At 38.1% G+C, this 17,077-nt stretch overlaps 1 protein-coding gene and 1 long non-coding RNA gene across 2 annotated transcripts in view; both read right to left on the reverse strand.

Annotated features, from left to right (window-relative positions):
- Positions 1–1,916: 1,916 nt before the first annotated feature.
- On the reverse strand, positions 1,917–3,753 carry LOC124858743. Its single transcript, XR_007035917.1, has 2 exons — positions 3,640–3,753; positions 1,917–3,508 (listed from the first exon to the last, which is right to left on the reverse strand). It is a non-coding gene; the product is annotated as an uncharacterized LOC124858743 (long non-coding RNA).
- Positions 3,754–4,820: 1,067 nt separating this feature from the next.
- The window catches only part of LOC124859374 (inhibitory synaptic factor 2A-like), a 40,213-nt gene continuing 27,956 nt past the window's right edge, over positions 4,821–17,077 (reverse strand). The window contains exon 4 of the mRNA XM_047352129.1: positions 4,821–5,282. Coding sequence (XP_047208085.1) covers positions 5,099–5,282 — 184 coding nt within the window. The 3' untranslated portion in view covers positions 4,821–5,098. The remainder of the gene's footprint in view (positions 5,283–17,077) is intronic.

Below are 17,077 nucleotides of genomic sequence, written 5' to 3' on the forward strand. Positions count from 1 at the left end.
ATATGTTGAACATAAATGTACACAGGCCTTTCAGATTTTTATTTAAAGATTTAGAAAACCATTTGTCATTTTCCTTCTACTTAACACCTGTGCCCTACACATAATAATCATTTAAGTTCCTGTTTGTCATGTGATAAAATGTGAAAACATTCAAAGGAGAATGAAAACTTTTCCAAGGCACTAAGAAATACAGTACAAAGCATTTCAATTATGTGCACCAAAACCCAATTACAATTCTTACAGCCCATCATCATTAGAGGTCAATTAGTGCTATTTCATCAAAGTTTGTGGTGTAAAATATGCACAGCATATACTCTGGTGTCAGTGCCATGATGCACTTTTAATGGCTGCATGGGGCACGTGGAGCAAATGCTGTCATGTAAGCGGACAGAGGCTGCCCATTTAGGACAGCTGGTCATGGCAAGTCACATGACTTTTGTCCTTGTGATGCTCTGAATCCCATGTGTGAGGCCAATGTTTTTCTTTGTCATTTCCACTTACCTTTTTTAGTGAAGATTTGAATGTGTTTACAAGATCACACCTTTCACAAAATACAGTTTAGGCTCAATAATTTGGAAAATCATTAGCTAAAAGAAAGCCAATTTATTACAATGCAAGGCTACAGGAAGAAGTACCAGTATGTTATACATTTGAAATCAGACTGTTATTAATTAGATCTCATGCTTGAAGGTAGTGCATAAATACTAATCCAGAGAACAAGTGAGCTACATGAATATGTCTCTCTGGTAGGCTTTGTTGCTGCTAACAGACTGAGGTGATATTCCCTGCAATGAGACACTTATGTGGTCAATATATCCACAGGCTTTTCTTGAGGCTTGTTCGGAGTCATATTGCTACATGTATACCATTATGTTCAGTTTTGAAGCTGCATGAATTGGCCTTCATGTGTTACTGAAAATGCATTTTGGCTGTTAACAGCTCTCTAAGGGGGCTCTCCTGCGTTTGTTTTACCTTAAACTATCTGCCTTCCTTTTCATTGCTGTCTTAAAGGGAATGCCCCTTGTTTTACAGATGTAAGTGAATTAAGCCTTGACCTGAGAAGTAAGAAGTGCCTTTCTTGCTTCACTAGGCTGATAATCCATTAAAATATTGTGACTGGTCAAATCTGGGTGTATCCTGATAGGGAGTCTATATTTTGTCTGAGAAACCAGTACTGTACATACTTTGAATTCCCTAAGCCAAACATGACTCCCTGGAACTACATCCTGAATCAGAAGGAATCACGACTCTGATTCATGGTAAAGGACAAGCTTGCATTCAGTGGCACACTGCTACACTTTCCAGATTAAATATTTTGCTATTTTGAAACAGTAGAAACATCTATTATATAGCACTTGATCACTAAATTGCACTTTCTCATGGTACAGCTCTTTGCTATAGTGCTGGTTAATCAATGAATGAGCTCTGTGTTGCAGGTAGTAACACACATGGCCACCAGTTGTGTAATCCTGTACTATATTACTTCAATGTCAAATCTTTCTGGAAGGATTCAGGACATACCTGTCTTCAAAATAAAAGCATCAAATGGCTAAACCAAGGCTGTATCAGGGTGAATTATTTTAGTGAAAGTCATTTTTGAAAGATAATTTACAGCCCTATTAAATGAGGTGTGTTAGAAATGTAGAAACTTGACATGACTAGTCGCCATGATGGTAGCTCCTACATAAATGTACCCATTTCCAATTGCAGGGCCCTCCACATTTATTCTTACCTCCAGTACAGAGGTGAAAACAATCTTAGAAATATATATTTTTAATTGCAGCAACATAATCTAACATTGAAAGGTTTAGACAAACCCAGAAGAGTCAGACATACACAACCGTTGTTTTTCTTTACAAAATCAAAATTGCCATAATTGGAGGAACATTTATTAATCGTTATAAAATAAATGTAACTAAAGATTTACTAATTTATTTATTTAACATTTTAAAATGAGCAAGTTTACAGATTGTACAATTAAGTATTACATAAATTCCTGTTTTCTTCTGACATAAATATAAAATGACGCCACTGTCTCTTAACCACTGTTCAAAATGGGAAAAGCAAGAGTACATCATTTAGCAATACAGATGTGTGTTAATCTTCACAAATCAGAAACTAATTTAAAAAGAAACAACTTCTCACCTAGACTTGCCAATATGTGCATTCTTCTGAAAATATGAAAGTTTAACTGGAATCATCTTAAACAAGTCTAGATGAAGACTCAAGTATATTTTGTCTGTACAGACAGTGAGGAGTGCATTTGAAAGTAAGGGAGGTAAAACGAATTCTGCATAACATAGAAAACTGCTGCAACCTTTCGGGGGATATTATGCTACTGCAAAAAAGGTGATTTATTTAAGGCCTTTTGCACATTTTTATCTGGTGTGCAAATAAATGTGGTTGTCTCATGATAGGAGACTTTCTGAAATTTCTTGTACATCTAAAAAACACACTCAGAAGCTACAGTTGCAAAATTAGTGTAAAGCATCACTAAATACCTGCTTTGTAACAAGTTCCGCATCACTGGTACATCATGAGAGTTTCATTTTTTTCATGTATGTGACCAAAGCTGGTGGCTACAAAGTGTTTTACTCATGGATTGCTATTATATTTCTTTAGCTCTGTATATAGCCCTTCTGCTTTTGCTGCAAGTTCAGTGCACAGTTGTATTGGGTGCTTCCTGAATAAGCAGAGATGCTTAATGTGGCTTGCAGCAGAATGACAAGGTAGATCAATGATACAAAACATCTCTGGAAGCATTAAATGGACATTAAACAAGACTTCACCGCAACATGTCAGGTGAAGGTGAGGCAAGGCAAACTCTTAACAGACTCAGAGAAAAATGTCAAAATATTCTTTACTTTGAAATAAAAAGTTTTAAATAAAATAAAACAATTGTTTATTTATTTTTTTTTATAGAAAACACTGCAGAAATAGTAAAACATCATCCATGTTGATAAAAAATCAAATCAAATTGAGAATATTTGTTTTATAGTTTAAAATATTATACCTGCTTTTTCATGAGTATGAGGCTCTAAGATTTCACAGTACTTTGTTATAAAAATGGTAATAGTTTTTAAAAAATATAAATCAGGAATATTTTGAGTCATATTATTAATGACAACAACAATAAGTGAGGCTGGTTGGCTAGTTGGCTGCACATTAAGCTACGGTAGAGGCATTGGAGACACAAAAAAAGATGCATGGACGTAGTTTAGAACATATGAAGGTGTCCATATATTAACTACGTTAAGCAGAGGTTCAGCCAGGGAGAAAAAGTGAGCAGCATATTGACAAATATCGCAGAAAGGGAGAGGATAGTACAAGGTTACAATAACAGTGCTGACATACTTGTGAATATTCTATTGATGCAGTCTTTCATGTTTCTCTTCTTATTCAAATATTTGTGCTTTACTGAAAGTGGAGCTGATGTCCATTCAAATACCACAGCTTCCTTTAAACAAGAACCTCCGCATGGCTCCTCTTTGATGCCAAACAATATGATCTAAGGGGAAAAAGGAAAAGTGCATGGCATAGATTGGAAGATCCAAAAGAAGTATTTCATTAAAACATTTTTTTTTAAGATGAAGAAATTCAATTTTTACAGTAAAGAATGAAAAACGTGTCACTGCTTACCTAGAGTTTGAAGCTGCCAACCCTGTCCAGCCAATGTGCCAAAAAAGGGCCTTGCGAAAGTACTCGGCCCCCTTGAACTGGTCAATCTCTTGCCACATTTCAGGCTTCAGACATAAAGATAAAAAATTCTAATTTCTTTGTAAAGAATCAACAACAAGTGGGACACAATCGTGAAGTGGAATGAAATTTATTGGATGTGTCAAACTTTTTTAACAAATAAAAAACTGAAAAGTGGGGCATGCAATATTATTCAGCCCTTTACTTTCAGTGCAGCAAACTCACTCCAGAAGTTCAGTGAGGATCTCTGAATGATCCAATGTTGTCCCAAAGGACTGATGATGATAAATAGAATCCACCTGTGTGTAATCAAGTCTCCGTATAAATGCACCTGCTCTGTGATAGTCTCAGGGTTCTGTTCAAAGCGCAGAGAGCATCATGAAGACCAAGGAACACACCATGTGGACATGAAGAAGGTGCTCTGGTCAGATGAAACCAAAATTGAACTGTTTGGCCACATTACAAAACGATATGTTTGGCGTAAAAGCAACAAAGCTCATCACCCTGAACACACCATCCCCACTGTCAAAAATGGTGGTGGCAGCATCATGGTTTGGGCCTGCTTTTTGTCAGCAGGGACAGGGAAGATGGTAAAAATTGATGGGAAGATGGATGGGGCCAAATACAGGATCATTCTGGAAGAAAACCTGTTGGAGTCTGCAAGAGACCTGAGACTGGGACAGAAATTTATCTTCCAACAAGACAATGATCCAAAACATGAAGCCAAATCTACAATGGAATGGTTCACAAATAAACGTATCCAGGTGTTGGAATGGCCAAGTCAAAGTCCGGACCTGGATCCAATCGAGAATCTGTGGAAAGAGCTGAAGACTGCTGTTCACGAACGCTCTCCATCCAACCTCACTGAGCTCCAGCTGTTTTGCAAGGAAGAATGGGCAAGAATTTCAGTCTCTTGATGTGCAAAACTGATAGACACACCCCAAGCGACTTGCAGCCATAATTGCAGCAAAGGGTGGCGCTACAAAGTATTAACGCAAGGGGGCCGAATAATATTGCACGCCCCACTTTTCAGTTTTTTATTTGTTAAAAACGTTTGACACATCCAATACATTTCATTCCACTTCACGATTGTGTCCCAGTTGTTGTTGATCCTTCACAAAAAAATTAGAATTTTATAACTTTATGTTTGAAGCCTGAAATGTGGCAAGAGGTTGAAAAGTTCAAGGGGGCCGAATACTTTCGCAAGGCACTGTATGTCTCTGCTGCCCCCCAGCTGACCAAACAGTCTTAGTTCAAAGCCTCATATCAACTGTTGTCCGACAGCATCCATTCAAACTGGTTGTTGGTCCCCCAGCTGCATATTCCTCTAACTGCTCCGAGAATAACTGGGGTTGTTGATGTGCCCAAAAGGATGGCTTTTTTCAAAGGCTTCATGTTTTATTCACAGGAACCAAAGTTTCCACCGAGCGTGCTTCTTGGACTCTGACTTGGACTTGCGTTTTGGGGTGGAGGTGAACACTTCACTGGAATAAGGCAGAGCAGGGCACTGTCGGTTGTCCGTGGGGCAGAGTCTCTTTATCAAGGACTGTAGTTTATCCTCTTGCTGTTTAAAGTCCAGCTCAACACTGCAAAACAAGCATAAGAACTAGAATGTTAAAAATTCAATAATATTTAATTTGTTATTGTTGATTTTGTAACATAAGAAAAGTGAATTTAATGATTTTGAAAGTGAGTTCTTTGGTGCAGGTGAAAGTTTACAATTATAGTTGAAACCAGATCATTAAACAGACCCTAAAGACTCAATTTGTTTTTCTCAATGTCTGGCGTTAAATCAGGCCGAACCATTCCTGTTTTAGGTCAGTTAGGATGATCAAACCAATTTTCCTTTGCAAAATGCCAGAACAATGACATTTTAAAGATTTTTTTTTCTGATATAGAAGTTATAGATAGATGTTTTTTAAGCAGTTTGACTTGGGTCAAATGTTTTGTTTATCCTTCCACAAGCTTCTCACAATAGTTTGCTGGAATTTTGGCCCACTCCTCCTGGTGTAACTGAATCAGGTTTGGAAGCAGTTTTGCTCGCATATACTTTTTCAGCCTGGCCTCAAAATTTTCAGTGGGACTAAAATTAGGGTTTAGTGATGGTAACTACAACATTTTGACTATGTTGTCCTTAAGTCTCAATATAATGATTAGGATAATTGTCCATTCGGTAGACCAATTTGTACCGAAGCTTTAACTTCCTCTGTGATCTCTTGAGATGTTTCAAAGTTTCCACAAAATGTTTTTTATTTATTTATGATGCTATCTATTTTTATTTTAAGTGCAGCAGGACGCTCTCACCCCCATGCTTCACAGTTGGGATGGTGTTCTCAGGCTTGAAAGCTTCCCGTTTTTCCGATGATGGTTGTCATGGCCAAACACTTCAATTCTAATTTCATTAGACCATAGGACATGTCCAACAATTGGGTATCTGTCCCTGATTGCATTTTCAAACAGTAATCTACCTCTTTATGTTGCTTTTGGAGTCATGGCTTCTTCCATCCATCTTCAACCCATGTTGGCACGGGACTCACAAGATTTACTGTGGATAATGACACTCTCTCACCTGTTTTAAGCAGATCCTTCACAGAGACCTTTGATTATGTTCTGGGTTGATACGCATATTTTGCACAGATGTTTATTTCTAAGATACAGAATCCATCTCTTTCCTGAATGGTATAATGGCTGGACATTTCCATTCTGTTTATACATGTTTGAAATGGTGAAAAATTCTGGAAATTGTACAAAAGGACGAACTAAAATTATGGTGATCCACAATTCTCTGGCTGATTCCTAGATCTTTTCATGAAGTCAGACATCAGTGTATTTCAGGTGTGTAAACATCTTACTGAAGAAAGTAATAAAAAAAGTGATAAAAAAATATTCAAATATTATTCTTTGTTATTGTTGTGTTATTTTACAAGTAAAAATTTATTTGTTAATCCTGATTGACCTGAAACAGAAAATGTTTAGATTGATTTTAGGTGATATAAAATCAAAAAGCTTCTGGGGTACTTCTGACTGGATATTTGACCTCTTTTTTTTAGTCAAACTTTGCAAACGTTTTGGTTTCTTGAAATAGACCTAGTTTTTAAACAGTTTTTAAATGGACAATATAGTAGAGTTCAGGGCTGTCCTAATCTATTCCAATTCCAATGTTAGTTTAGATGTGTGTTTGGGATAGCTTTCCTGTTGAAGAACCAAATTTGTCAACCATCTGACACAAACTGCCTCACTCAGATGAAATAATATTGTTAGAATGAACAGGAGGCTTAATATAAACTGCCGTGAACTGGAAACTAATGAAACACCAGAATCACTGTCCAGTGGGAAGTGCATTTCACATCACCAATGAAAAAAGTAGTCTCTGCGCCAAAATTGACACTTTCAAGTAGGACCGAAATTCTGTTCAAACGATTTAATGTCAAAAAAGACAAAGATTTACTTACTTGACCTCAATGACAAGAAGTATGTTAGGGGGAGTAAAAGTGAGGATTTCAAACCTAAGACCCCTGTACCAACCTGCAAGCATGACATTGACAGCATCAGGCCATGGAAGCAATGTTTTGCCAGTGGTATTAATGCATTGCACTAAAGTAAGTGGAATAATGAAAGCAAGGGGCTAACCTATAATTTTTTTATTTCTTATCAAAGCAACAGATGGTTGAAGCTTGGGCATTCCAACAGGACGATTATTTCTAAAACACACAGAAAAACTGGTATTGGAATAGTTCAAGCAGGTTCACATTAGGCGTTTGGAGACCATTGAGCTTCACTACACAGAGATTTGTTGGATATGCTTCAAAACGTTTCTGCAAAAAAAAAAAAAAATTCAAATATACAGCAGAACCCCGTTTATGGCTACAAATAGCATGTGTTCATTGTGCATCTTTTTACCAAATATTGTGGGGTTGTATGTATATATCCATACAACAATGATACAATTTACATTAAATATGCTAATTGTATCATTTTACCTTAAAATAACTACATTAATTCCCATAATGAGTGTATGTAAACCTCTGACTGTCATTGCATGTGGGTTAGGTAACACTAATATTTGAATTATTTTAATGATTTTAATCCAGTCAGTCATTTTCTACCGCTTATTCCATTGTGGGTCACAGGGGAGCTGGTGCCTATCTCCAGCAGTCTATGGGCAAGAGGCAGGGTACACCCTGGACAGGTTGCCAGTCCATCGCAGGACAACACACAAACAACCATGCACACACCTAAGGGCAATTTAGAGTGACCAATTAACCTAACTGGCATGTCTTTGGACTGTGGGAGAACATGCAAACTCCATGCAGAAAGACCCCCAGCCAGGAATTGAACCCAGGACCTTCTTGCTGCAAGGCAACAGTGCTACCAACTGTGCCACCGTGCAGCCCTGGATTTGAATCCACTGATGTCTAAATGGAGGCAAATGGTTCACACAAACTGAGGCACCAGCAGAATATATTGGTTGCAGCCAATATCCACATTTCAGAGATTCTTCCGAAGTAATAGAGTTTCTCTGCATTCTCCAGCGCTGCAGTCAAAGGGCTTTTCCTGCATAGATTATATTTGAATTTCAAAAAAGAGCCAGGATTTTAGTTGCTCCTGACATCAGACCTCCACATCCGCATGTGTAATCCCAGTCAGGTCATCGTCTGAATTTGTTGCCGCGCCGTAGCTGAGCTATCTCTCCTACTTAATCTCTTAGGACTGGGAGAAACATGGGACTTAATCCCATCCAAATGAAACTATTGAGAAGCTGAGCAGTCCCTGATTAACTGGCTATATTTAAGTAAGGGAAAAATGCACCATTGTACTCCATTTCCTCTCTCTTTACTGCCATTGATTTTTTGGTATTTTGTTAGTTTACTTAATTTTGCTACATGCAATTTAAAATGCAATATAGAGAAGATAATGAAGAATTTGCCATCTGCTTTAGGGATCGAAAAAGTGATAACTGTAAATAATGTTTAATCAAATTTGTGCTTGGTGTATTTTAATTTATTGTCATTTTCTTGAATATTTTCCAAAACAAAATTAAGTAGCTATGAGGACCTAAAGAGCTCATCTCTGTCATTCTGAGAATTAAAGGAAGATGAACAAACTGCAGAATCACATATAGAAAAAGAAGACATCTGATAATGCAAGGTCAAACATGTAGTCCCCTTCTCATCTGCAGACAGAAAAATGGACATTAAGGTGCAAAGATTGCCCTGATAGAGCAACCGTTTTGATAGGCTGTGTAATTAGTTTGCTAAAGGATATGCTCGACTGAAAGTGATATAATGAAACTGAAAACTGTCCTCACCCTGACTATAAGTGTCAGTTAAGAGCAGAGCGCTATTAAAGCCTCCAGAGGAGAGACCTTATTAAGGGCTGGATTGGCAGGCTGAAATCTGCTTTATAGCGCGTTAGGAAAAATGAAAAAGTAAGGCAAAAACACATGAAGCACAATTTGTTGCTGCTTTAACCTCAACATCAATGCTGATCCAGATAAAGCATTTTTACGTCATTTGATTTTATCAAAATGAAATCCGTTCTGCTGTAATTTCATGTTCACTTCAAATGAAAACTAATACTTGTAGGTTTTCTGAGAAGTGAGCGCCCAGAAACGAGAAACTTACTTTTCAGAGTACATTCATGCCTTTATCTCGTTCTTTCCTGTAGCATGCCTTGCCTATCTCTATTTAATGCATATAGTATGCCCTGTTCCATATTCTCTTGCATTTGTACCTCGAAATGTTTCCTTTTGTAGTATAAACCGTGCAGATTTATAACAACATTTATATAATAATGACTTGACAGTAAGCAGTTTAGAATAACATCAGCACGGTACAATGCAAAATAAGCTCAACAATTATGGAGCAGTTAATCACTTGGCAAATCAGTGTGCTTGCTCCACACTGAGCACAAACTCCTGGGTGTGACTGGATGGCTCATTTGACATCAGGGAGCAGGTACTGACAAGAACCAAAGGCCCCATATCTAAGATCATCTCTGTGAACAGACAGATTGAAGCAGCTGGAGACTGGAAATGTTTCTAGGGCATTGGGAAAACCATATTAATCATTGCCTTATCTATGCAGTGTGAGTAGCTATTGCTGTGATCAGTGGTGAGCTGTTTGTTTGTCTGTGGTTGTATTGTACTGAGCACCATTCAACAATTGATGCTCCTGGGAGGGACTTTGCTGCTGGGAGTCTTTGTGAAACATCTCGTCAAGTATTTTGTATTCCCACTGCTTTAAATCTAAAGTGGTTTCCCCTCGCATTATCTTGTGCCTTTGCCATTCACAGTTCAAACTCCACATTTGATAAAAAATAAGAGGTTTCTATTAAGTGCACCAATGTAATGGTAGGTTATTTCAAATTAAACCACCAGAAAATGACAGTGATTTCTCTTACAGGTTGGCATATATCGGTTTACACAGTACATTGAATATAAAAACCTCTATTGTGTGTTAGACTGAGAGAAATAAACCTATTCTTATTAATGAGAGAATATCAAATATGCCCTCCCAGCAAACCGAAGTGTTGGGACATAGGGTAGTAGTGCTTATTAAGTCCTGATATGTGCGATGTCAAAAGACATTTACCTCACATTTAAAAGTTATTGCTGCATCCCAACTACATTAATGTATTTTAATGTAACTGCTTGTTCTCAGTCACAGCATAAACTGATCAGAATCCCTTATAATGCCTTGATCTGAGATTGGCTTTAGTGTGATATTTTTGGAGTTGTTTAGTCATAATCATTGGTTGGTCTCATTTAGTTTCTAATTTTGGATGTCTTTGAACAATATGGCAGAATAAAAAAAGAAAGAAACAAGAACACAGATTCTAAATGTCAGTTACTTAATCTAAAATTAATGTTACATCAAGCCCCATAGATAATATGATGCAGAGTTAGCGGCAATGCAACCACTCACTACTTTGTTTTAGGGGTGTATTGATAGATCCAGCTTACAAAAACAAGACACAAGATGACACAAGAACAAGACAGCAATTTAGCAACATTTTGGGAAAACTTAGAATACCTATGTACTGTCATCAGAAATGGACTAAATGTTTCATGAATCACAAGACCTGTTTTAGAGAATCTGTTGCGAATGTGGAAAATTTCAATAAAAGTTTGTTCATTTATGGCTGTTTACCTTGTTCTTTTATTTTAAGAACCCAATGCCAAAAATGCATAGAAAAAGCTCCTTTTTGATCTTTCACCAAAAAGAATAAAGATTTTGTGATGTATCTTGTGTTTTAAGGAATGATTAGCTAATCATGGTATTGTCTCACAGGGCTTATAAGATGGTTTTATCTAGTCTGTCTGTGATTGTTCTAACAAGTGCCCAAAGGTCTACCAGACAAGTAATTTAAAAGTGGTAGAGGAACTTCAACCCCTGAGTATTGAAACAAAAGGAAATTTGGGGTATATTAAATACTGTTCTTCATACAGGTTTTAATGATATACTCTGCTAACAAGATGAGACACTGCATCATATTGGGTTCGAAAGACAAGATTTTAACAATGTTTTCCAGAAAATTAAGAATCACATTTTTTTTTGTCTTCACAAATAAAGGGTTTTATGAATGACTAAACTGTTTGAAAGTATTTGTAATCACTTTACAATATTTTAAGTTTTAATTTTAGCATTGTTAGCAGCTAAAATTAAAACCCAAAATATTGAAAATCAATATCAGTTTTGACCAATCTAAGTACTGAATTTTTGTTTCTTAACTAGAGATAAACAAATACAATTAAGTGTCAATAAAAAAACATTGAAATACCATTTTACTTTAGGAAGCTCGAAGGCATATGCTTATTTAGTGACTAATGCTTAGCCATTTGTGATATTCTCTCTCAAATCATTTCTGTATTGTCTTTCATTTTGTCACAGTTCCTTTCTTACTAAACTTAGTTTTTGCTTCAGAGGTTCATATCTGAGCTAAAACTCTATTTCACCAATAGTTTTTGTGAATATGGACTACATTTTATGAAACGAAGTTCAAAATGTTGACAAAAAAACAATCCATCTAGCAGCTAAAAAGTGCTATAAAGATTATCTATTTACATCATAAGATAGCAGTAATTATGTTTTTAAAAATGGACCTATTCCTCTATTTTACTGAACATTGTCATCATAGTTACCCCAGTAATATATCTCCTATAGACTCATCCTATTTATCCTTATCTCACCTGCCAAATGCATGTCCTATTTGTTGCAGTGATAAATGAGATAGTACTCAATAACAAAGGTGGGCAGAGGCTGTCAGGTGAGAGCTGAAGCCTGGATGACCCAACAATTGACTGCCTTAGCTCTGCAGCTGCTGGATTCCTGAATTTATTGGACATTTTACAGGCACAACTTTTCTAGAATTTAGCACCATCCTCTAAAGGGGCTGACATACTTGATCACAGTAACAATATGCAGTCACTGTTTACTTAGAGCAGTAATTATCAACTTGCAGTTTTTGGCTGGTATTAATATGGCCCAGCTCACTAATAGCCAGTCCTCTTAATCAGTGTCACATAGTAGTTTGTGCAAGGTTTGGTGCCCTGTCAGCAGTTTAACCGAGTCAGTAAAGCAAACTTTAATAACAGGGCCACGGGTGATGGGATCACGCAGAAGCTTTATTAACAACGAAGCAAAGCAGAATAAACATTAGGTCTTTGCAGCTAGGTTATGCAGCACTATCTGCCGGATTTTGATACTCAGTCATTTGGCAGGGACAGATAGAACTGTGATGGATTACAAATCTGCTTGCAATATGCTCCATTTTGTTCAGTGACTGTAAAAGTCATTCAGTTAAACTGTAATAAACAACTATTTAATGATACATGGAACAGACAAAAAGATTGTCTCCTATTTGATCACTAGTCTGCACAGAACATCTGTACTTTTCTTACTATATATATATATATATGGATGTTAGTGCCAGACGGGCTGGTCTGAGTATTTCAGAAACTGCTGATTTACTATGATTTTCACGCACTACCATCTCTAGGGTTTACAGAGAATGGTTCGAAAAAGAGAAAATATCCATAAAATATATGAGCAGCAGTTCTGTGGGAGCAAATGCCTTGTTGATGCTAGAGGTCAGAGGAGAATGGCCAGACTGGTTCGAGCTGATAGAAAGGCAACAGTAACTCAAATAACCACTCATTACAACCAAGGCCTGCAGAAGAGCATCTCTGAGCGCAAAACACATCAAACCTTGAGGCAGATGGGCTACAGCAGCAGAAGACCACACTGGGTGCCACTCCTGTCAGCTCGGAACAGGAAACTGAGACTACAATTTGCACAGGCTCACCAAAATTGGACAATAAAAGATTGGAAAACGTTGTTTGGTCTGATAAGTCTCGATTTCTGCTGTGATATTCGGATGGTAGGGTCAAAATTTGGCGTCAACAACATAAAAGCATGGATCATACTGCCTTGTATCAAAGGTTCAGGGTGGTGGTGGTGATGTAATGGTGTGGGGGGATATTTTCTTGGCACACTTTGAGCCCCTTAGTACCAATTGAGCATCGTGTCAATGCCACAGCCTACCTGAGTATTGTTGCTGACCATGTCCATCCCTTTATGATCACAGTGTACCCATCTTCTGGTTATTTCCAGCAGGATAACGCACCATGTCATAAAGCACGAATGAGTTCACTGTACTCAAATGGCCTCCACAGTCACCAGATCTCAATCCAATAGAGCACCTTTGGGATGTGGTGGAACGAGAGATTTGCATCATGGATGTGCAGCCGACAAATCTGCAGCATCTGTGTTTTGCGATCATGTCAATATGGACCAAACTCTCTGAGGAATGTTTCCAGTACCTTGTTGAATCTATGCCACAAAGGATTAAGGCAGTTCTGAAGGCAAAAGGGGGTCCAACCCAGCAAGGTGTACCTAATAAAGTGGCTGGTGAGTATATATATATATATATATATATATATATATAGTACATACCAAAAGTTTGGAGTTTTCTTTATTTTCATGACTATGAATATTGTAGCTTCACACTGAAGGCATCAAAACTATGAATTAACACATGTGGAATTATATACTGAACAAAGAAGTGTGAAACAACTGAAAACTGTATGACCCCCTCTCTTTTCCAATGGTTATAATCAGTCTGACAGAGGGATATATCCCAATCCTTGTGGTTTTTAGTATAACAATGACCATCAGTGGGACCCTTTGTGGGGTTCCTTGAGACGACATTGTTGTAAATAAGCGCCGCTTAACTAAACAATCTGAACTGAAACTATCTGTGTAGTTATGCTGCTATAGGCTTAGGCTGCTGGGGGACATAAGGACCACTTTCACCCTATTCGCTACATTCTCACTCTACTCTCCAATTTTGCATTATTTGCTGTTCTTTCAGCTTTTAACTATGTTCTCTCTTTTCTCTTCCCGGAAGCTACACCTGGCCTGGCTCTGTGTCTACCTGTGACACCTCTCTGGAGAGGGGCATCGTCCGAGTTTCTGCCTGCAACAACTTAATGCTCATCCTCTACCGATGATCCACATGGCCCTGTCTTTTAGTGTTTAACCCTTTCTCTCTCCTAGACATGGCGATTGACTGAGCTTAACTGGAACTAACTTTATGTTCTCTCTTTCAGATGCTAACCTTGAAAACTGGCTCAGAGTTTATCTGCTCTTTCTTTCTAGGTGTAACGACTAAAGGAGCTACATCCATTAACTTTACTTTTCCTTCCCATAGAACGTACTCCTGGATCAGTGCTTCTTTGTTCTCTTTGTGTCTCTGCTCTGTTCTCTCAAACACCCAGTCGGTCGTGTCAGATGGCCGCTCACACTGAGCCTGGTTCTGCTGGAGGTTTCTTCCTGTTAAAAGGGAGTTTTTCCTCTCCGCTGTCGCAACATGCATGCTCGTATGAGGAATTGCTGCAAAGTCAACGCCAGTGACTGTCCACTGTCTCTACGTGCTCATCTGGGAGGAGTGAATGCTGCAAGTCACTGACTGGATGCAATCTGCTGGGTTTCCTTAGACAGAAAAACGTTTTATCCAATTTGAATAAATAACTAAGTCTGACTGCACTGTTCAATGGTTAGGATTAATTGGAATGTATGTACCTGACTGTTGTGAAGTGCCTTGAGACAACATGTGTTGTGAATTGGCGCTAAAGCTGAATTGAAAATATGTCTTATATTCTAGGTTCTTCAAGGTAGTACCTTTTGCTTTGATTACTGCTATGCACACTCTTGACATTCTGTTGATGAGCTTCAAGAGGTAGTCACCTGAAATGGTTTTCCAACAGTCTTGAAGGAGTTCCCAGAGATTCTTAGCACTTGTTGGCCCTTTTGGCTTCACTCTGCAGTCCAGCTCACCCCAAACCATCTCGATTGGGTTCAGGTCCGGTGACTGTGGAGGCCAGGTCATCTGGCGAAGCACCCCATCACTCTCCTTCTTGGTCAAATAGCCCTTACACAGCCTGGAGGTGTGTTTGGGGTCATTGTCCTGTTGAAAAATAAATGATGGTCCAACTAAACGCAAACCAGATGGAATAGCATGCCGCTGCAAGATGCTGTGGTAGCCATGCTGGTTCAGTACGCCTTCAATTTTGAATAAATCCCCAACAGTGTCACCAGCAAAGCACCCCCACACCATCACACCTCCTCCTCCATGCTTCACAGTGGGAACCAGGCATGTAGAGTCCATCCGTTCACCTTTTCTGCACCGCACAAAGACACGGTGGTTGGAACCAAAGATCTCAAACTTGGACTCATCAGACCAAAGCACAGATTTCCACTGGTCTAATGTCCATTCCTTGTGTTCTTTAGCCCAAACAAGTCTCTTCTGCTTGTTGCCTGTCCTCAGCAGTGTTTTCCTACCAGCTATTTTACCATGAAGGCCTGATTCACACAGTCTCCTCTTAACAGTTGTTCTAGAGATGTGTCTGCTGCTTGAACTCTGTGTGGCATGGACCTGTTCTCTAATCTGAGCTGCTGTTAACCAGCAATTTCTGAGGCTGGTGACTCGGATGAACTTATCGTCCGCAGCAGAGGTGACTCTTGGTCTTCCTTTCCTGGGGCGGTCCTCATTTGAGCCAGTTTCTTTGTAGCGCTTGATGGTTTTTGCGACTGCACTTGGGAACACTTTCAAAGTTTTCCCAATTGTTCGGACTGACTGACCTTCATTTCTAAAAGTAATGATGGCCACTCGTTTTTCTTTACTTAGCTGCTTTTTTCTTGCCATAATACAAATTCTAACAGTCTGTTCAGTAGGACTATCAGCTGTGTACTGTATCCACCTCCTGTACAACACAACTGATGGTCCCAACCCCATTTATAAGGCTTGAAATCCCACTTATTAAACCTGACAGGGCACACCTGTGAAGTGAAAACCATTTCAGGTGACTACCTCTTGAAGCTCATCAACAGAATGCCAAGAGTGTGTGGAGCAGTAATCAAAGCAAAAGGTGGCTACTTTGAAGAACCTAGAATATAAGACATATTTTCAGTTTCACACTTTTTTGTTCAGTATATAATTCCACATGTGTTAATTCATAGTTTTGATGCCTTCAGTGTGAAGCTACAATATTCATAGTCATGAAAATAAAGAAAACTCTTTGAATGAGAAGGTGTGTCCAAACTTTTGGTCTGTACTGTATATATATACTGTATATATGTATAAATGTCAGTTAAACACATTTGCTTCACTGAGAGTAAGCACTGACACACTTTGCTTTATCAGAATATATTATCAGTTAAACAAAAATAGAGAAACTCCAACACCTTACAAAAGACTCCTCTTTGTTGGTGTAACAAATCTCCACTATATGGCATCCACATTCCTTTGGTTATGCCATTTACTTTATCTGTAAAAAGATTCACCTTGTACAATAAAACTAAAAGAAAAATCATATGATACAAAAAATGCACCCTTTTTATCCAGGACTAAATACATTTTTCTGATTGTACTCCCATTGCCAGACTATTTAAATTCTAGTTCCTGAAAGCAACACTAATTGCTAAACTCCTAAAAACAAGTCAATAAAGAGACCTATTCAGTCAATAGGAACTTCTGTGTCACAGTGCACATCTTGATTAACTCTAACTCTGCTTTGCTGCAATAATTATTTGTCATAATTGCACATGTAATTAAATTAATTATATTATTTTATCTGAAAGCCACCAGAGTCAGCTGGAAATAAATCCCCATATTACAATGTTATCCTCCAGGAGAGTACTGATTATTTACCCATCCTTCGTAGTATTTTGTGCACACTCTGCTAGCATTCTGGTGGTATTTAATAAGTTCATAAACCTGAGAGGAGAGAAAACATTTATTACAATCCTACTTACAAACACACATGGATCACTTTGATTGCATTCTAACTTGGTCTTTGCTGTAGCATTTAACCTTCCTT

The sequence above is a fragment of the Girardinichthys multiradiatus genome, chromosome 22 (genome assembly GCF_021462225.1).
Source record: "Girardinichthys multiradiatus isolate DD_20200921_A chromosome 22, DD_fGirMul_XY1, whole genome shotgun sequence".
NCBI lineage: Eukaryota > Metazoa > Chordata > Actinopteri > Cyprinodontiformes > Goodeidae > Girardinichthys > Girardinichthys multiradiatus.